Raw genomic sequence first — 19,991 nt, forward strand, 5'->3', positions numbered from 1 at the left:
TCTGGGGAGATATCCATGACACCAAAACACATTTTTCTCTGATATCTCCTTCTCTGGTAACATTTGAAGGTTATTTGTACCTTGCAGCGCAGTTTGTAATAAATCACTCTGTAGCTATGATAGCCATTTAGTACAACAGTGGACTCTTATTGCTCTTCAAGTTCAAATCACTCTCCAACCCTTTTTTGGGGGGAGAAGGGGTCTGCTGAAATTTAACCACTTCAGTCCTGAATGTTAATGGTCAAGATCTGTAGAGTTAACCATGCAGAACTGAAGGGATTGTAAACTTTTTCAAGGACTTAGCTGTGTACATATTTAAGATAGAAATAACCAAGCTGCATCTCTAATCATTGCCAATTCTAATCAGGGGAGTATATTAAAATGCAAAAATCTGGAGGGGAGGCGTTGGGTTTTTAAGAGGAGTCCACTAACAAAAAGAAACAAGCACTTCTGCAAAAATATGCTACTTTAGGGCAGTGCTGAGAAGATATTTAGTCTTTAGAGACAGGTCTTGTGAAAGCATGTGATAGTTGCTCCCACTAACCTAATCCCTGTACTTCCGGTAATTCTGGACACATTAGGAATGATGTGTGTAAAGCTGCACAGATTCTTGTTAAAAAAAGTCATGCAAGTGTCTTCATTCTCTTTTTCTTTTTAATAAGATCTGGCAAACAGTTTGTGCTTAATGAGCCAATAATGAAAGAAAATGAAATTCATCCCCCCAAATTCAATGGCACACATATTTGTAAAGGGTTATTGATCTACAGACAGGCCAGATCCTCAGCTGGTATAAATCATTGTGCCTCCCTGGATTTCATAGTGCTATGCCAATTTACATCTGATGATTTGGCTCTATATAATAATAAGTATCCAGAACAATGAAACAGTAAACAACTGAAGACTTGTTGTGAATGAAAATCTTGATTATCTCAAATAAAGAATGTTAACTAAACTATTGATAAAAAAGGATGGTTAGTCAAGCAACTTATAGTTTTCTTTCCCAATAAGAATTCATTCAGTGGAACATCCCAAGATAAATTTCAAAAGAAAAAAGTCAATTTAACACCATTTTAGTGCATTTTTGGTGACACTTTGAGTCCAATACTTCATTCCCTTGCAAGTTTTTGGGCTACAAGATCAGACTGCAGTCTGAGACGCCAATAGCCTGCAAATACTTAAGCATGTGCTCAAATTTAAGTGCATGAGCAGTCCTACTGAATTTCTAATTTAATTACTCAACTGCCTAAATTCAATATTAATTATTGAATTTAAGTTAGTGGTCATGGCACTGATGCTTTCCCCAAAGGCAGAGTTGCAAGTGAAATTACACCAGTCATGTGTCATAAAACTAAATACAATAGGATGGAACTTTAGTCAATGCTGATTTACACCAGTGAAAGATCTAACCAAGTACTTTTAGGCAGAATATATTATTTCATGTGCTTTTTAAATAATCCTTGCAGCTGGTCTTCATTTACTGTAGATGTCCTAGATCTCCACGGTTCTTCTGTTGACCTTCTGTGTTACCTTCCCACTTTTCTCAGCCATTAGCACACTTGGTCATATCCTTTCATTTCCTGCAACCATTTTTTAAAGAAATTTTCTAGTCTTTCAGCTCTCCAGTCACATCTCTTCTTTTGAGATCGCTTATCTTCATTAGAAGTCCTAGTGAAATCTACTCTTGAATTCACTTTCACCTCTTACCACACATTTTCTCTGGACTCACATGGCAATTCTTCATTCCTCTCCTTATGTATCACTTCTAACTCATGGGTGGGGGGAAAATGTCTTACACCATCCACTGTCATGTGTATTTAAGGGACCATATCCCTGGCAGGGTGTAAAAATGACTTTGGAGGGTCAATTAAATGCACTCGAAGCAGATGCGTCTCTACCACAGAATCCACGTAGGCACAATACTTTGAGGTGCTGAGCATCCTTATCTTCCACTGAAGTCAATGGGAGCTGAAGGCTCAGCACTTCACAGGATCATGTCATTATTGTGACCACAAGCCAAGATCATGGACTAGAGAGGCAAAGGAATATTCAATAAGCCAAAAATATATAAAAGCAATGAGAATGTTCCTCTTACCCTATGGGGATCTGGAGGTTGAGCTTGTCTTATTGGAATTGTCACTGATGTCACAGTAGGGAGAGCTTTGGCAGATGATTGGCTGATAGGATAATACTGGACAAGGTTGTGGCAAAGCATCTCCAGTATCTGGTACTCTAATTTCTTTGACCCAGTCCACTTAGTTCTCGTCTTGGCTGTGGTATTGCAGCCTTTTCAACCATGGTTAATGGGCCTGCTGTAAATCAGAGGTGGGCAAACTACGGCCCACATCTGGCCTGCGTGACCATCCTGTTCAGCTCTTGAGCTCCCGGCTGGGGAGGCTGTTCCCCATCCCCCACAGCCTTAGCTCACCGCGCCGTCAGTGCTCTGGTCTGCTGCTCCAGCCAGCAGTGGGGCTGCGAGCTCCTGCTGCTCTGAGCGGCATGGTAAGGGCAGGGGGGTGGATAAGGGGCAAGAGGTCCCGGGGGCAGTGAGGATTGGATAGGGGGTGGAGTCCCAGGGGGAGGTTAGAGGCAGGGGTGTGGATAGGGGTCAGGGCAATCAGGGGACAGGGGGGTTGGATGGGGGTGGGGTCCCAGTGTGGGGTGCAGTCAGGGGACAAGGAGCGGGGGGGGGGTTGGATGGGTCAGGAGTTTGGGGGGCGCAGATATGGGGTGGAGGCCAGGCTGTTTGGGGAGGCGCAGCCTTCCCTACCCAGCCCTCCATACAGTTTTGCAACCCTGATGTGGCCCTCAGGCCAAAAAGTTTGTCCACCCCTGCACTAAATGCATTGGGAGATGTACATACAGTTCTGCACAGTCTTGTTAAATCAGAGACGTATGACTTTACTTCAGTCTAGTCATTGTGCAGATCACTGACATCAGGCCTCAAAAATGCCATATCACTTGTCTTAAGCTGTTAATAAATATAGATATCCATATTCATGTCCTAAAGGTATTAACACATGCACAGTATCTGGTTTTCAATCTTTCAACACTTTGGTTGTAATTAAAAACATATACACATAAAAAAACCCATTGAATATTAAGAGTGTTACTTGCAGAGATTAAAATGAAAGTCTGCTTATAAGAACAAGAAAGCCCAAACTGATAAAGCGTTTAGGATGGAAAAAGTGACATTTAATGGGTTTCAGTTTGTCTAACTCTCTCTCATATGTCCCTCTACTTTACCAGGCTAGGAATTCATAAGGCAACGTGGAACAAATTGTAAAATAAAGCTAGGTTTTTTAATTCTGAAAACTGGAGTTTGGAGTGGTAAGTTTGACAACACTTTCAATAAAGCATTCTTGTGTACAGTGAAACCTGCTTACTTTCTACTCCACTATATCCACTTTTAGTGAAAGTCACAAACTATTTAATACACTGCTCTGAATGCTTGCCAAATACATGTTCATTCATTCACATCCCTCCTGAAATCTTGCTGTCTCATTTGTGGGAAGTGAGAGGGAGAATAGATAAACAGATAATCACCATCATAAAAAGGAACTGAGCTATCAAAATGTGTATGCCTTGCTGAGGAACAGAGCCCTTTGTCTCCTTCCCCCTCCCCTCCACCTTTGGGAAGCTTTTTATGACCCTCACTTGTTGTGTCCTTTTAAATGTAGATGTATTCTTCAGCACAGGGCCCATGGCTAAAATTGGAAACTTGGTGTCTAAAGTTAGGCTCATAACTCCTTGAAGTCAATGGGAGCTGCTTATGCTCAACACCTCTGAGTATCAGGCCACTTTTATTAAGGTTTCACAACATGGATTTAGGAGTCTGACCTACCTTTGGACATGGCCTTGTTTTGTGAAGTGCCCAGAGCAGGGGAGCTTACCCCACTTTGTGACAGAACAGCCTGCTGGGCCCATCCACAGAGGCTTAGAAGGAAATCAGGGGTATAGCCTCTATCTGCCCAAGGCCTCTACACTAGCTCTGGCCCACTGTAATGCTAATCCCACTCCTTGGCAGCATGGCTCCAGGTTCCACACTGCTAGGAACACTCCTGGCCATTGCTGCCCCAGTGAACCCTCTGAAAGATCCCAACAGATGAGGAGGGTCATGGACTAGTAACACAAACCCAGGCTATATTACTTGTCTGCCCTGAGCTCCAACGTGCATTACCGTAGTCCGCTCCTTTCTCTTGCAGAGATTCCCAAACCATGGTGCACCGACTGTTGGGTGCAGGTGAAAGTGGCCTAGACAGACCATACTCATTAAGGCAGGATTGAGTTCCTTGGTCTTGTTCGGAGCACGGTTTTCCTTGCACGTATAAGGAGTGCTCTGCCCCTATGCAGTGCATGATCCAATCCCTGAGAGTGTCTGGTTTAGCTGAAGTCAGAGACAGAGTCAGACTGCAGCTATTTGAGCAGAGCTGTGGATGGTAGCGATGTTGCACTGTGATTTATTAAAACAATTTTTCTTCTCCTCCATAGAGAGACATCCAGGGAGAGGAGTAGTTTTCTACAGACCATTGTAATGTGTAGGAAAGACATTACCAGGATGAATCAAGGACACTGAAAAGTCTGAGTCTTTTGCTGGAGCACTATTATTGACCACTTTCCTAGAAAGATTTTTATTAATGTTCCTAAACCTCACAGGCCCATATGAGCACTAAACAGGTTGATAACACAATATTTCAAACATTTTAGCCTGTGTTCTGAAGGAAAAACTTGTGCTGATCCTGAGGAATGATTATACTCTAAGTGTACTAAACAGTACAAGGAAGAAAAATTTCCTTCAATTATAACTAGCTTGTAGTCAGCAGTAGATTCTCTTATTACTTAGTTCTCATGATCACTGTAAGTGCAGAAAACCTGATTCCCACACTCAGCCACCAGCCAGAATGACAAGACATTTGTATTCTTAAAAAAAAAAGCCCATAATAGGGGTAGTACTCCACTGATTCTAGCAGAGCTGTTGTCTTATATTAACACTGAATTTGACCAACAGTCTGCAATAGCTGCTTAAATAAGGGCCACCAGAAATTAATTAACAGTGACACTTCTCTTTAAAGAGTATGTTGCTGGTTATCAGGACAGTCTTCCGCAGTCCTGCTCCATCAGCAGAATGGCTGATGCTTAATAGGAAAACTTGGTAGCTAACCAGGCTTATTAAAAGCCTCCATACTTTACATATTGACACAGAATAGGTTTCGAAGCTCGCTGAAATCAATGGGCGTTTTTCCATTGATTTCAATGGGCTTTGGATCAGGGCCATATAACCGAGTTATTTGCTTCTATGGTTCTGTTTCAGGTGATGCTAGGTTGAGGCTTGAAGAAAACTGGTACATGCTGATATAGTCCACTAGTACTTCTCCTTGATAGCTGTGGCTTTGAGACCTTGGTCTACTCTGCTCCTGTATCACCAAGTCCTACTATCTGACCCTTCAGTGACTTGCTCTGACCATCTTGACAGAGTTTACAGGGAAAATTTGTAAAAGTATTATCTGATCTGCTTGATAGTTATGTTACTGTAGTGTCAAGAGCTAGTCAAGCTTTGACAACTTTTTTCTGTAGAAAAATACCATTTTGTCAAAACCAAGAGTTGTGAAGAAATGTTTCATTTCTTTATATATATATATATATATATATATATATATATATATATATATATATATATATATATATATATAAAGATCCAGGATGGGGGAGAGATCCCAGAATAGCTAATAGCCAAGTGGTGAGGGTGCTTACCAGGGATGTGGGAGACCCTGGTTGAAGCCCTTGATCTTTAGAAGCAGGGACTTCAAACTGGTTCTCCCACATGCCTGCTGAATGTTCTACCCAGTCTATGGGCGAATTTGAGGTGGGTCACTCTCCCTTGTTTTGTTCATGAGCCTTCAAAACATCTTTGTTTTGTATATGAATGAATTTGTTTTTTGATGCATCATTTTTCATGAAATGGAATTGTGTTCCAGCCAGTCCTAGTAGTGTCCCTTGCCAGTGGGCTACATAGTCTCCAGATCAGTGTTTCTCAACCAGGGATACATATACCCCTAGAGGGAACACAGAGGTCTTCCAGACGGTACATCAATTCATGTAGTTTTACAACAGGCTATATAAAAAGCACTAGCAAAGTCAGTACAAACTAAAATTTCACAGAGACAATGACTTGTTTTATATTGCTCTATATACTATATGCTAAAGTACAATATTTATATTCTAATCAATTTTATAATTATATGGTAAAAATGAGAAAGTGAGCAATTTTTCAGTAGTAGTGTGCTGTGACATTTTTGTCTTTTGAGGTCTGATTTTATAAGCAAGTAGTTTAAGTGAGGTGAAACTTGGGTTTGCAAGACAAACCAGACTCCTGAAAGGGGTACAGTAGTCTGGAAAGGTTGAGAACTGCTGTAGAGATTTTTACAATCCACATTTGTGCTATGTTTTCGTATCTTTATAATCAGGTTTTGGCCTTAAGTTCTGGTTTTAGGGTTACTTGGTAAATTGGGATATTCATATTTCACAGGTGTCCCTCACAAGCAAATTCTTCTATGTTAAATACTATGGATCCAGTGGGTCTTGTATTTTTAGAATCACTACATTAGTCATTCAGAAGATTCACACGTATATATGGAATAAGGTTGAGTTCGGAATCCCAACCATTCCACATACATGCATTCCTAAAGGATCAGAATATGACTGACAACCTCCCATTATTTTAACATATTCAGGTTATCTTTAAACTTGAGGGGAAAAAAAATAGTGAAACATAGTAGAACCGAGGCTGAACAATTATATGACTAACTACATGGATTAAATATTCATTTTTATGAAAGATTCTTTTTGTTCTTAATCTAGTAAATTGTTCTCATTCCAGAGTTCAGTCATAAAAAAATTTTAAATACTGTCATTACACTTTGGACAGCATGTATTGACAATTTATCCCCTGCATCTTTTACAACAGAGCCTACAATTTTAGGCAGTTAGATTATAGCTGCAGTTCTTTTCAGGCAGAAAAACATCTGTTAGGAAGAGTTAAAATGAATACAGCTATAAAGGGCACAGATCAAAAGCTAAGAAGCCCTTGACCTCAGTGTAAATAGCCTAGCATTTGAGACTTGCACCAGACTGTTATGTTATGATATAGTCCTGGAAAGCAACATTTAGACAAACTATACTGCACGTGATCACATAACACGGGCATGGCATGGGATCTCTACATTCAGTTATTTTCTCTACCTCCCTCTTACGACGCATGCACTTCCACATGCTGTAACCAGCAAATAGGTGCATCTTCAGCTGTAGGGGCACACAAATGCATCCATTCTTGAATGCCTGATGGTTTGCTACTTTGAATAAGTTGCAGGGCTAGCTATATTTTTCCTTTTGCTTTTCTGCTAGAGCTGCAAACTTGCCTGTCCTGACTAGATGGTATCATGTCGATAATGTTGGATCATTTCAGATTTAAATGATCGATAAAATCATACCCTCAGACATGTAATTTTAATGACAAAATGATAGCATTGTAAAAATATAAAGACAAAACTTTAAAAGCTGTCTGAGAGCATGACCCGAAAAGCTCTGAAGGTCTCTTTTGGGTAAGCTCCCCCAAATAGGAATGCTTAGCTGAACATGTTGAGCTATATTGAGGCTTTTTAAGCCACATCTGCTTTAGGAGGTTAGAGGCGCCCCATGCTGAGGCAGCTGCCAGAAACATTATGAATACAGAGGAGACAGGCAAACAGACTGCTTCCTGGGTCACATTGGAGACTACACACTGAGGTGGTATCTACAGCAGCCATTTAAAAGATGCAGTGTACACTCCCTCTGGGACTAGCCTCCAGCTTCTAGTGGGTGTGGAATGAAGATGGGGTTGTGGCTATGCCCCACCACTCCAATGCCCAGTGTTTCAGGTGGTGCAGACCCTTGCACTTCGTATTCAGGGTGTGCTAACAGTAGGATTCTAGCTTCCCTTTCACTCATTCACCCCTTTGCTATCCTCCCAGAATCAGTCATTATCAGGTCCTGTAACTGCATCCTCAAAACTCACCTAATAGCTTAAGGGGTCAATAGACAGAGTCGAGACCTATTCCATATATTTATATGGAGCAAAAGAGTTTAGGTGTATAAAACTACATGGATTAGATATTTTAGCTCACTCCCTTTTATATGGAATATGTAGGTCTTTCTCGGTTGTATGCTTTTCAGGGCAGGGAATTGTATTGTCATAAGTATTTGCATAGCATCCGGTCCAATGGAGCTCTAATTATGATTTGGTCCTGTGGGAGCTATTGCAATATAAACTTTAAATAATGATAATGGCAGGTCTGTGGCCTAAAGCTCCAAAGGAGAAGGAGCACTCTGCTCCCATCTATCCATGAACTGGGGGAAGCAGGGCTACAGAAAACTTCATTTGCATAAGCATTGTACCCAGAATTCCTTCAGTCACACTTCAGGGGTCACCATAACTTTAAAACAACTCAGAAACAGTTGGGTAGTAGAACAGAGCTGGTGTGGCCTTACCTTGGTAAGGAGTCTGTTTAAGGACCCTATTTGTATGTTACTTATTGTAGTGGGGTCTTGTTTTAGGACCATAGTGGTAATGCTAATTATATACAACTAGTTCTGTCCAAGTGAAGAGCCTACACGTCAAGGACTTCATGGTGAGAAACATCACACAAAGTTCAGTCTGAGAGCTTGTTGCAGATGATTTTGCAACAGCAGATGAGGAGACAGCTCCTTGTTGGGGTGTAGCACAGAGCTCCTCACTGAAGCCACAGCATCAGAGTTGAGTGAACTCTAGTAAGTCCTTTCCTTCCCATTCAATAATGAAGTTGAAAACACTTGTGACCTAAATGCACCCCTCATCATACCCCACACACTACTCTAGTAATCTTTGCACAAAATATACTGTGTGAGCTATAATTTGAAAACCAATAACTTGCTAGCCAAGATCATGGTGAAATATATGTACAAAATGCATAGTAAAAGTTATGAATATAAGCTGAAATGCCTTTACCAGACAAGTCTGGAGGAAAGGGGGTGCAATAGGGTCTCCATGGCCAGGCAGCCTAAGGGTTAGATCACCAGTCTTTCAGTCTGTAAGGCAAGATGGGGTGGTAGGGGAACCCTGACCCTCCCTCTCTAGCCCCTCCCCCCACCTCAGGGCCCTATGTAGATCAATCCCTAAACAAGGGAAATGGGGTCTCCCTCCCAGCAGGGAGTCAAGACCCACTTCCTTGGGTTACTTCCTACAGGTCTCTTCAGTTTGGGGCATGGTCCCACTAGTCCAGTTGCCCCAAGTGCTGGGGCTTAGTTGTAGTCTCTCCTTGGCAGGGGAGCCTTTACTTACCTCAAGTAGCTGCACTAGCTGGTAGATAACTGATCAATCCTTCAGACAGATAGAAAAGTAAAAGTGCACACCCACTAATTAGCACTCAGTTGAGCCAGCTCCCTTCTTTTCTACCCCCTCCAAGCCTGCTATTGGCCTCAAGTACAGCAGGGTGGGGCTTGCTGAACCCAAAGGTTTTCTTTAACCCCTAGAGTGCCGGATGGCAGTTTCTCTACTCAGGAGGCAAAACAAAATATCAAAAATAAAGGACAAGCTGATGCCTTTAGCCAGGTGTCACCAAACCTAGTTGGTAGGGCCCTACCAAATTTGTGACCATGAAAAGTGTGTCATGGACTGTGAAATCTGGCTATTGTATGAGAGGGGCAGGGCCGGGGGCACCCCATCTGGGAGCTCCTACCATGGGATGGGCTCCAACTGCTAGTCCCAGCCCAGGCTGGGGAGGGATGGGCCTTCCTCTTCCCCTGCAGGGGCCACTCCTGGAGCCGGGTCAGACCCACTGCCAGAAACCTCCCTGGGTTGCAGGAAGCTCTGCGGCTGCTGGCTGGGATCCCAGTTCTGAAGGTGGCACAAAAGTGAAGGTGGCTGTCTGTCCCGAAACTCGGGGGGAAGGCTGCGGCCCCAGCTGTCACCCCCTCCCCCCATGCGGAGAGGCTGTAGCTCCAGGTGTCACTCCCCTGCAGAGAGGCTGCGGCCCCATCTGTCACCTCTTCCCCCCGCTCAGAGAGGGTGAGGCCCCATCTGTCACCTCTTCCCACCACGCAGAGAGGGTGAGGCCCCAGCTGTCACCTCTTCCCCCCGCTCAGAGAGGGTGAGACCCCAGCTGTCAGCCTTCTGACCCGGGCAGGGAAGTTGCAGCCCCAGCTGTGAGCCTCCCAGCCCGCTCGGAAGGCTGCTGGGAAAACCCAGACATATGGTAACCCACCCTCAATTCGCTGCCACCCTCACTTCTGTGCTGGTGGTGGTGGTGGCACTGGCTTTAGAGCTGGCTCCCGGCCACAACTCCCCTGAAATAGCCTTGTGACCGCCCCACCCCGCCCAGCCCCCCACCAACCATCTTTTGGGTCAGGACCCCACGGGTATAACACCATGAAATTCCAGATGTAAACCTCTGAAACCATGAAATTGACTATTTTAAAAATCCTATGACTGTTAAATCGACCAAAATGGATCATGAATTTGGTAGGGCCCTGGTAATTGGCAATCACAGCCCTCCAGTTCTGTCAAGGTTCCTGTCTCAAGGGGACTTGTTTGTTTCAGAGAAACCAGAGTCCCCTCTTCTCCATGGTACTGAGAGAAGTTTTCCTCAGGTCCCTCTATACCCACTGGGCACCACCTCTCGGCACTTTGCAGCAGGTTTTAGTCTCCTGGTATTTACCCAACCACCAGCTCAGATTCTGACTTGCTCTCCAGCACCAATGCCCAGAGCTCCTCCTTATAAGAATGATACCTCTGACTCCGAAATCCTGGTATGGTGTTCTTCAGCCTCACCAGGGTCCAGAAGCTACCCTGGACCTTCTGCTCATGTAAATCCCTAGGGTCCCCAACCTACCCACTTCCTCAATGGGCCTATTAGAGTCCCTGGAACCCTTATGTGGACCAGTTCTATTGGGTTCCTACCCCCAAGAAAACATGGCTGAATGTTCTCCTGGCTCCACAACAGCCACTGGTATCTTACATGCAATCACTGGTACCACATGCCTCTCCACTATAGGACGGAGAGCAGAAGGAACTAAAACAACCTCCAGAGAAAGATACACCATCCTCTCATAAGTCCTCCTCCTTCACACTCCTGGTCGTAATGCCAACTCCGCCATCCTACATGGATGATTTTAGGTCATTCAGGACCTAATGAAGAGACTTGCAGACTCTTGTGAAATCTCCACGGAAGAGGTACAAGAGTCTCAGCACTCTTTTATGGATATTCTTCACATCACCCCCCAGAGCAAAATAGCTTTGCCCATTAAAGATGCACTTTTATCTCCAACCCAGACTTTCTGGCAAACACACACCACCCTAGAACCTACCTGTAAACTGGCAGACAAAAAAATTCTATACCGGCCAAGGGGATGGAATATTTCTTCTCCCACTAACAATTCCCTGGTGGTGGATGCAGTTAATGAGAGAAACTGCCAGACTAGATCCAGATCCACACCTCCAAACAGGGAGGTGGCAGAAAGATATTCCTCAGTTGCAACTTTGAGTAACAAATTACCAAAACCTGATCATTAAATAAGATTCTAATCACTATGAAAAGTTTACTCGTTTTATTAATTAATTGCCACAGGACAAGAGGGATCAGTTCTAAACTGTCATTTCTGAGGGCTAGCTCAGAGCACAGGCTTCTTTACAGGCTGCCCTCAACACTGAGACAGCTTCACATTCTTTAGTCACTGCTGTTGTGAGGTACAAAACATGGTGGAAGATCTCCCATTTGAAGGATAAAAGCTGTGATATTGACACTTCACTTCACTCCCTCCAGGATCCTAGCGCTACCCTGAGGGTGCTTGGAATTTATGTGCCTGGAAAAAAGACGTGTCAGTAAATCCCAGACAGCACAATACCAGTCATTCCAACATCAACAATATCAGGCCTATTCCAGACTATGGAGTCTCCTAGGAGATCCTGGCCTCATAGTAAAGGGACAACCCCAATAACAACTTTCTTACCCAAACCTTCCTCCAAACAACCATTTTGATGGCCTGGTTGAGGGCCTCAAATAATCCTCTTTTCTGAATATGCTGAGCAAACGCAACCTCCACCCTCCCTTTGGGGACCACCTCATGCATTTTTCCTACCTGTTTGGGAATTTATCACCATGCACAGGTGGATTTCAGAGGTGGTGGCTACAGGTTACTCTATCCACTTCCAGTCTGTTCCCCACTCCTTCCCCTTCCCCGTTCGGGGACCCCTGTCAGGAGCGTCTCTTGAAACAGGAATTTCAGTCCCTCTTCACTCAGGGAACGAGAGAGCCAGTTCCCCCAGAATTTGTGGGAAGAAGCTTTTTACTCCAAATAGTTCCTGGTTCCCCAAAGAAACGGTGATTGGGGACTGATGCTAGACCTCAGGAACCTGAACACCTATATCCTTTCACAGCATTTCAGGATGCTGACTCTTGCTACCATAATCCCATCCCTGAATCAGGGAGATTGGTTTACTGTTCTTCAACTTCAAGACATGTATTCTCATGTCACTATACAACTCTCCCAGAGACATTTTTGCGGTTGGCCATTGGCTCAGAGCATTATTAATACCATGTTCTCCCCTTTGCATTTTCCATGACTCCATGGGCTTTCACAAAGGTCCTCTCTTTAGCTGCAGGTACATCGAGATGGCATTGCTGTCTTTCCCAATCTAGATCAGTGATTCTCAAACTTTTTTTTTCACGGACCACTTGAAAATTACTGAGGATCTCAGCGGACCACTTAATGCTCTTTCCAAATGTTGTTTGTACTGTTAGCTAACTATTGTAAAGCGCTTTGGATAAAACCGTTATATAAAAAAAACCTTAATAATAATTAACATTTTTTGTTCTACAGATAAAAGCATACAACTCATTGTAATATCATTAGTCTTACCTTTCTAATGTGATGGATGTGCCCTCTCTCCCCTGCCGCGGCAGCCCCTGAGCTGGGTCTGGGAAGGAGGGGGGGGGTCTCTCCCCCGCCACAGCAGCCACAGAGCTGAGGCTCGGAAGGAGGGCTGTCTCTCCCCGGCAGCCACAGCCCTGGAGCTGGGGAAAGTCACCTCTTTCTCTGGCCTCCGCAGCCCTGTGTGTCCCAAATTCCCCGCATCCTGTCTTCTCACCCCCCTGTCTACTGCCACCTAGCCCCTATTCCCTCCAAGGCTACCACCACACCTTACATGTGCGTCTTCTCCAGGGTCCAGGCACCTAATTAGTGGAGCCACGCCTGTGGCTGAAACTATCCATTGACCACCTGAATGGAGCTCGGACAACAGTTTGAGAACCTCTGATCTAAATGACTGGTTTTGCGAGGGATGATCTGCTCCCAAGGTACAATCAGCAACAAAACAGAGCCCTCCCCTTGTTTCAGGCTCTTGGCCTCCTTATCAAATGAGGGAAGTCCACGCTGACATCTGTTCAGAGAATAGATTTCATTGGAGCTACCCTGGCCACCCAAACTGCCAGAGCCTATCTTCTGGGGGATAGGTTCTCCATCATTTCCAGTTTAGTCACTAACTTACAGCTGAGGCCTTAGACAGCAATAAGACCCTTCCTTCAGCTCTTATGTGGGCCTCAGCATGTATTACGCCACATGAGAGATGACATCTTTGATGTCTGCAGGCTGGCTCAGAACTGTGTACAGACCAGATAAGCACAGCCTTACCGAATGAATTATATACCCCCAAGGGTTCTAGACTTCTTTGGATGGTAGAAAGACCCTATGAAGGTATGTGTGGGAGCCCCTTTCTCCTGCCCACCATCAACATGAATCCTCACAATGGATGCCTCCCTGCTCGGCTGAGGAGCCCACTTACAGAATTCCACAGTGCAGGGCCAAATGGTCACCACAAGAAATGTTGCTTGAGACCAATGTTCTAGAACGAAGGACAGTTCATTACGTGTACCAACATTTTTTGGTGACATTCAAAGCTGTCGTGCCAGGTTAATGGTCGACAACAGGGCAGCGATGAACTATATAAACCAACAAGGGGGAGCAAGGTCCCAGTCCTTATGCACAGAACCCCTAAAACTGTGGAACTGGCACATTACACATCGCATAGAGATCCCCGTGGTCTCCCGAACAGGCCTCCATGACACAGCAGCCATTGCCCGAAGCAGACTCTTTTCCATCAGCACCCCATGAGCGGGAGCTCAACATCCCGATTTTTTGCAACATTTGCAAAGTTTGGGGCAGCCCTGTCGCGGATTTCTTTCCAATCCTGGACGACACAAAATGGTAAATCTTCGACTCCTGGGGGAGACTTGACCACAGTTCCTTAGGGGAGGCCCTTCTAGTTCCCTGGCCCAACCGCCTCTTCTGTGCCTTCCTTCCAACTTCATTCATTCTCAGGACACTGGTCAAATAACAGCAGGAGCAGGTGAAGGTCATCCTGATTGTGCCTTCTTGGCTCAGACTGGTGTGGTATTGGGAGCTACTTCACCTTTCTGTAGAGATCTCAATGACTCCTGCTCCTATCAGACCTCCAGACACAGAACTCAGGCATCATGAATCCCCCAGTTTCCTGTCTCTGAACCTCAAGGCCTGGCTCCTTGATGGTTCTCGATGTTAGAGTTGGACTGCTCAGTGGAGGTCCACTCTGTACTTCTCAATAGTAGGAAGCTCTCCACACCTAAAACTTACCTGCACTAGTGGAAGTGCTTTCTTTCTTGGTGTTCATATCACTTTATCCATTTCTGAAGATCTTCTCTCCAGAATCCTCTATTACCTGCGGGAATTCAAAACAAGTGGATTATCTATGAGTTCAGTCAAAGTACACCTGGAAGTTATTCTGGCCTTTCATTTGCCTATTGAGGGCCTTTCAGTTTTTGCCTACCCCTCCACACCCAGATTCCTTGAGGACTTATCTCATTTGTTTCCTCATATCCCCTCATCTCCATGGGGACCTTAATTTGGTCCTCAGTGCCCTAATGAACCCCCCATTTGAACCAATGGCCACCTGTTTGTTCCTCCACCTTTTCAAAACACCATTCCTTGCCATCACCTCACGTAGAAGGGTGGGAGAACACAGAGCTCCTGACCCAACTTACACTGCCTTCTACTGTGCAAAGATAACACTACGCCCACATCCTTGATTCCTCCCAGAGGTCTTGTTGGACTTTCAAATCATTCAAGTATCCATCCTCCAATTTTCTTTCCCAAACCTTGCTCCACAAGAGAAGAGGCTAGTCTTCACACTTTAGATGTTTGGTGGGCACTTCCCTTCTATCTGGACAGGACTAGAATCTTTAGGATTTCTCCAAGATTATTCATATCCTTTTTTGGAAGCTAGAAAGAACAATCAATCTCTTGTTTAAGATTCTGTTAGTGGGATTCAGCTTGCATCATAACCTGTTACAATGTCACTAGGATACAACTCCCACCCCCAGGTGACAACACATTCCACCAGGGCTCAATACACTTCTTGGGCCCTGTTTATTATGTTCCCATCATCCAAATTTGCAAACTCGGTCCTCCATTCACATGTTCTCCAGACATCGCGATCCCCTACCTGCATCTAAGATGGAGGCGGCCCTTGATGATTCCATCCTCCCCACTGTCTTGGATCCACCTCCTCAGCACCTACCTCTGTGTTGAGTTACTCCTTGGAAGTCTCCTAGAGTGGAGCACTCATAGGGACATATACTCGAAGAAGAAGGAGCGGTTACTTACCTTTCAGTAGAGCTCTTCAAGACGTTTTGTCCCTATGGGTGCTCCACCTCCCGCCCTCCCTCCCCTCTGCAGTGGAGTCTGCTACTCTGGAGTGACGGCGGGTTCCACTCCTCTCTGTGGCCTCGCTTTGGGGCATGAGGCTGCATGGTGCACAGGTGCAGACCTGCAGTCACTGCTAATTCAAATCTCCAAACAAGAGCGTGCAGGCACATGCATGTCCCATGGTAGAGCGCACACAGGGATAAAACACCCTGCAGAAGAACTCAAGTCACTGAAAGGTAAATACCCTCTGATTAGGCACCTCAGTTAGTAACCTTACTTTCAAGTGCCTGAGCACCCAGCAGCTCCCGTTGACTTCAATGGGATTATTTGTGGCGTCAGGGTATCGCCAATTGGCCCTATCCTAGTTATTCTGCGCATAGTCTCCCTTTTAGCAAACTTCAGTATTATGGAAAAGTTACAACCAGCTCTGAATGGAAGCTTGTTTCATAACCTTCCTGCCCTCTTTACATGTCTGTGTTCTAAAACAGATGGCTGCCCTGCTATCGTGCCACTTGGGCTATGGAACTTGTGTGCTGGTAGGAGAACCCCCTTCAGGATCACAGATCTCCTTTGACCCTATGCTGCTGTTCTCTGGGCATCAATGGAAGGAGAGTTTGATTGGAGGTAAGGAGTTAAGCGGAAGTGCAGTCCTAGTGCTCTGATGTACTTGTGACATTCAGAGTCTGAACGTTCAGTCTCTTGATCTTGATCTCATGGTTAAGCAAGGAAAAGGTCCTGCTGCAGGAGAACAGCCAGAGATGGAAATGCAACCTTCACAGAGGAGATGGAAGCTACAAGTTGCATAGACATTGCATAGTATGGAACAGGGTGGATAAAAATTGATGGTTTAAAAAAAAATCAAAAATACCAGATTTTTTTCATTTAGATTGGATTTTATTATTTAAATTAAATATATTTTTCTTTTAAAAATAAACCTATTAAAAATTACATTTGAAATTGTGACAACGTATGTAAAATAATTTACACTAAATAGAAAAATACGAAGCAGCCCATGTTTGCTACTGAAGTTTTAAAGGAAGCCAAACCAGTGAATTAGTAGAGGTCACTGGCTAAGCATCTGGAACCAGTGTGTGTTGAACTGCTAACCCAGCTTTTGATAGCAGTAATCTCTTCTGCAGGTGCAAGGATCATACATACTCCATATCCATTTATTCAACTAGTTCAGTTCAATGACTAGTTCATTCAAAGTTAAGAAAACAATTGGGAGTTGAAAAAGCAGAAAAGCTTGATTTCTTCTTCCTATCAAATAAAAACTAGGTGTGAGAAGATGAAATTCTACTCGTTCTAAAATCTTGAAGGTCATGGGTGACAGAAAGAATCACTTCAATTCACTAACTACAGTTTACTAAATCAGTTAGCTTTAAATGCAAAATGTGTTTGGAAAAAAATTCTCATGTACCCAGCACATTTAAGTAATTTTTTAAAATGCCATTTTTGCACATTTCTATTTGGGTTCCAGTTTCCATCCAAATAGAGCTTAACACCGATCACAAGTGAAAAGTTAATCATCATCTAGTAAATAAGAAATACATCGTTCACCATCTTCTAACATAAAACTTTAAAAATTAAGAATCTAAATAAATATATGTTAAGTTAAATAAATGGGTATAGTTGTCATGTATCCTCCTGTTTAGCATAAGAAGTACCAGATTTAGTGTAAAGGCTATATTTAGTTGCAAATCAACATGTTTTAATGTCTACCAGCCACTAAGTATCAACTTTTGGGTTCTTTTAGAAAATCACAAAAAAAAATACAAATTGAAACAATACTAAAATTCAGTATTTAAATTAAGGTTTCCTGCTTGCTGATTTAAATCATTATTATAATCGGTGATTTAAATAGTTTTGATTTAAATCAACCCATCCTGACAAGGAAGCGCTGGTGCTACTCGTCTCATTAGCAGGAATTCTGGAATCAAAACACAAAGATTCAAACTGTGTCCTCACAATCACAGTCTGGTGACCTCATTACAGCTCTGAGGTGTTGGGGTGCTGATTTGAGTCCTGAATGCCAATGTAGCCTTGTGAAGCAGAATTAATTGTTACGGTAAACACATCTGCAGCTAAAGCCATCTTCACCTTATGAACATGATTTTTCGTCCCCTCTACCTTCTTGAATGGGTATTATGTACGTCACATTCTTCTGATAGGCTGCTGCTATTGTTTTTGTTTGCTTGTTTGTTTGTTTTTTTTAAGGGTGGAAGTTGAAGGCCCCTCTTCCTAAACTGGTGTCTGATTACATGAACAAGCAGTGTAGCCCAGCTGCATTAATAACCCACACTTTGCCATATGATAAAATCAATGAAGGATTCAAACTGCTGTGGGCAGGGAAAAGGTGAGATATTTTATTTATTTGTCTAAATGACAATTTCATGACTCAGTCTGATGTAGGAATTTCCAGAGAAAGATTCTGCCATTTCTTGACCAGTTTTTTTGATAGATAAGAGATGGGTTCAAAATGGAAACTGATCCAGACCCCTTTTTCCACAAACTTTCAGAATGTTTGTATTCAAAGCTTGTGTGTATCTGTATAAAGATTTTAAACAAGAATCCTGAGTCAAGTCATCCTGAGACTGGAAGAAACCTGAGATCAAGATCTGAACCTCATGACTCATGTCTATCTGTCATTTAAAAGGTGTAAATAGAAAGACGGTGGCCTGTCACTGTGAGAATTTTGAGTGCTTGGAAATTGAAAATCAAGAAACTTATTTAGGAGCCCAAATACTTAATTTAGGTGCCTAACTTTAGGCACTTAAGTCTGAAAATTTGGCAATACGGTACACATGAAGATTTAGGAGAAATTATCCTTATTCTCTGGGCAAGGGGTACTTCTCTGTCTCTGCAGTCAATTTACACATTGCACAGCCAACAAAATGGAATTGTGAAAATAACTAAAGGAGGGGAATGGGCTTGTTGTAATAGATATCCAATGTCAGTGTACGGATGATTGTTCTCTCTATTAATTCTTCCATTTTCTGTTTCAGTATTCACAGCATCCTGTTGTTTTAAGCCCCTGAGCAATGAGGAGTAGGGTGTGAGCAGCACAGCACTTCTCCTGCAGAATCACCTGTCTGACTTTTTCCCCTTAGTCAAAACTTTTATTAGTGTGTTGGTTTTACAATATTTGCTTCTAGAGCTGTGTAAATTTGGCCTATCTGAACCTGGAAACATCTAAATAGATTGAGGAATCATTTTTGTTTTGGATTAAGAATTCAAACCTCCATCCATAGCTTTGAGGTGTGTGAAAGAGAGCAGAGCAATTCTGGAATCCACAATTTGGCCAAGAGCAAGTACCAACCAAGCTGCAACCAACAGCACATAACTTGAGTGAGATTCACACAGGGCTTCTCCTGAAACACAGATGTAATCCGAGAAAACATTTATCAGCTGAAAAGAGTAATGCTTTTGTTAGCCTGGGTTTCCCATTCAAACTGAATAATGACCTTCTGTTACTGTAACATTTCATTAAATGCATGAAACTAGTTTTCTAATTGCTTCTTGCTTTGCATGTTCTCTTGTGATCTTTACTGCAATGTTTGTGTAAATGTATCAGGGTCTAAAGTAAAGTTAACTAATTCAAACTTTGTGTTTTTCCCTCCTAAACATGTGGAGAGATCAGAAATATCGATCTCTACTTGCTTAGGTCAGGGTGTACTGACACTTCTGTAAGCTAACCATCGATGTAGAAGGGACACCACCTCCTTTTGCCTGTTGCCATAATTACTATTTGCTCTCAGAGTATGGAGTTCTACAGCTGATCTACAGTTTCAGATGTAGACTCCTCCCCGCCCTGTGTGACCTAATCTGCCCTGCCTGTATAGATTATACGCAGGTCTGACGGGATCCCACTGATCAGTGTCATTGCACCATAGTTCAGCAATGCATGTTTATAGAGTCATAGTCATAGAAATGTAGGGCTGGAAGGCACCTCAGCAGGTAACCTAGTCCAGCCCCTGAGCCACAACAGGAGGTTGGCAGGGTGGAGTGCAGGCCCTTTGATCTTTCTGTTTAGAAGCTGTTGTCAGCCAGGGGGCTGAGCATCTCCAGTAACCCTTTTCCTCACTTGGCCTCCCAAGCCATAGTGAGGGTGAAAGCTGCTCGGCTCTGGCCCTTGTTCACCATGCAACAGTGGTCGCTGGCTGAGAGCCTGGGGAATTAGCTCCAGTGGTTGAACGCTCACTTTACATGTGAGTGGCAGCAGGATGGAGGCCTGCATTCTCCAGCCT

The 19,991-nt window shown here is 43.6% G+C and overlaps 1 protein-coding gene across 3 annotated transcripts in view; it reads left to right on the forward strand.

Moving 5' to 3' along the window:
* The window catches only part of LOC125635670 (alcohol dehydrogenase 1-like), a 100,768-nt gene extending 81,521 nt beyond the window's left edge, over positions 1-19,247 (forward strand). For 2 of the 3 annotated variants that reach the window (XM_075127333.1, XM_075127334.1), the window contains 3 exons: positions 16,233-16,368; positions 17,962-18,100; positions 18,750-19,247. In XM_075127333.1, coding sequence (XP_074983434.1) covers positions 16,233-16,368; positions 17,962-18,100; positions 18,750-18,774 — 300 coding nt within the window. In that variant the 3' untranslated portion in view covers positions 18,775-19,247. Of the gene's footprint in view, positions 1-15,853; positions 15,981-16,232; positions 16,369-17,961; positions 18,101-18,749 lie in introns of those variants that run through there. The other variant, XM_048847650.2, reaches the window with a different exon arrangement.
* The last annotated feature ends 744 nt before the right edge of the window (positions 19,248-19,991 follow it).

The sequence above is a fragment of the Caretta caretta genome, chromosome 4 (assembly GCF_965140235.1).
Source record: "Caretta caretta isolate rCarCar2 chromosome 4, rCarCar1.hap1, whole genome shotgun sequence".
NCBI classification, from domain to species: domain Eukaryota; kingdom Metazoa; phylum Chordata; order Testudines; family Cheloniidae; genus Caretta; species Caretta caretta.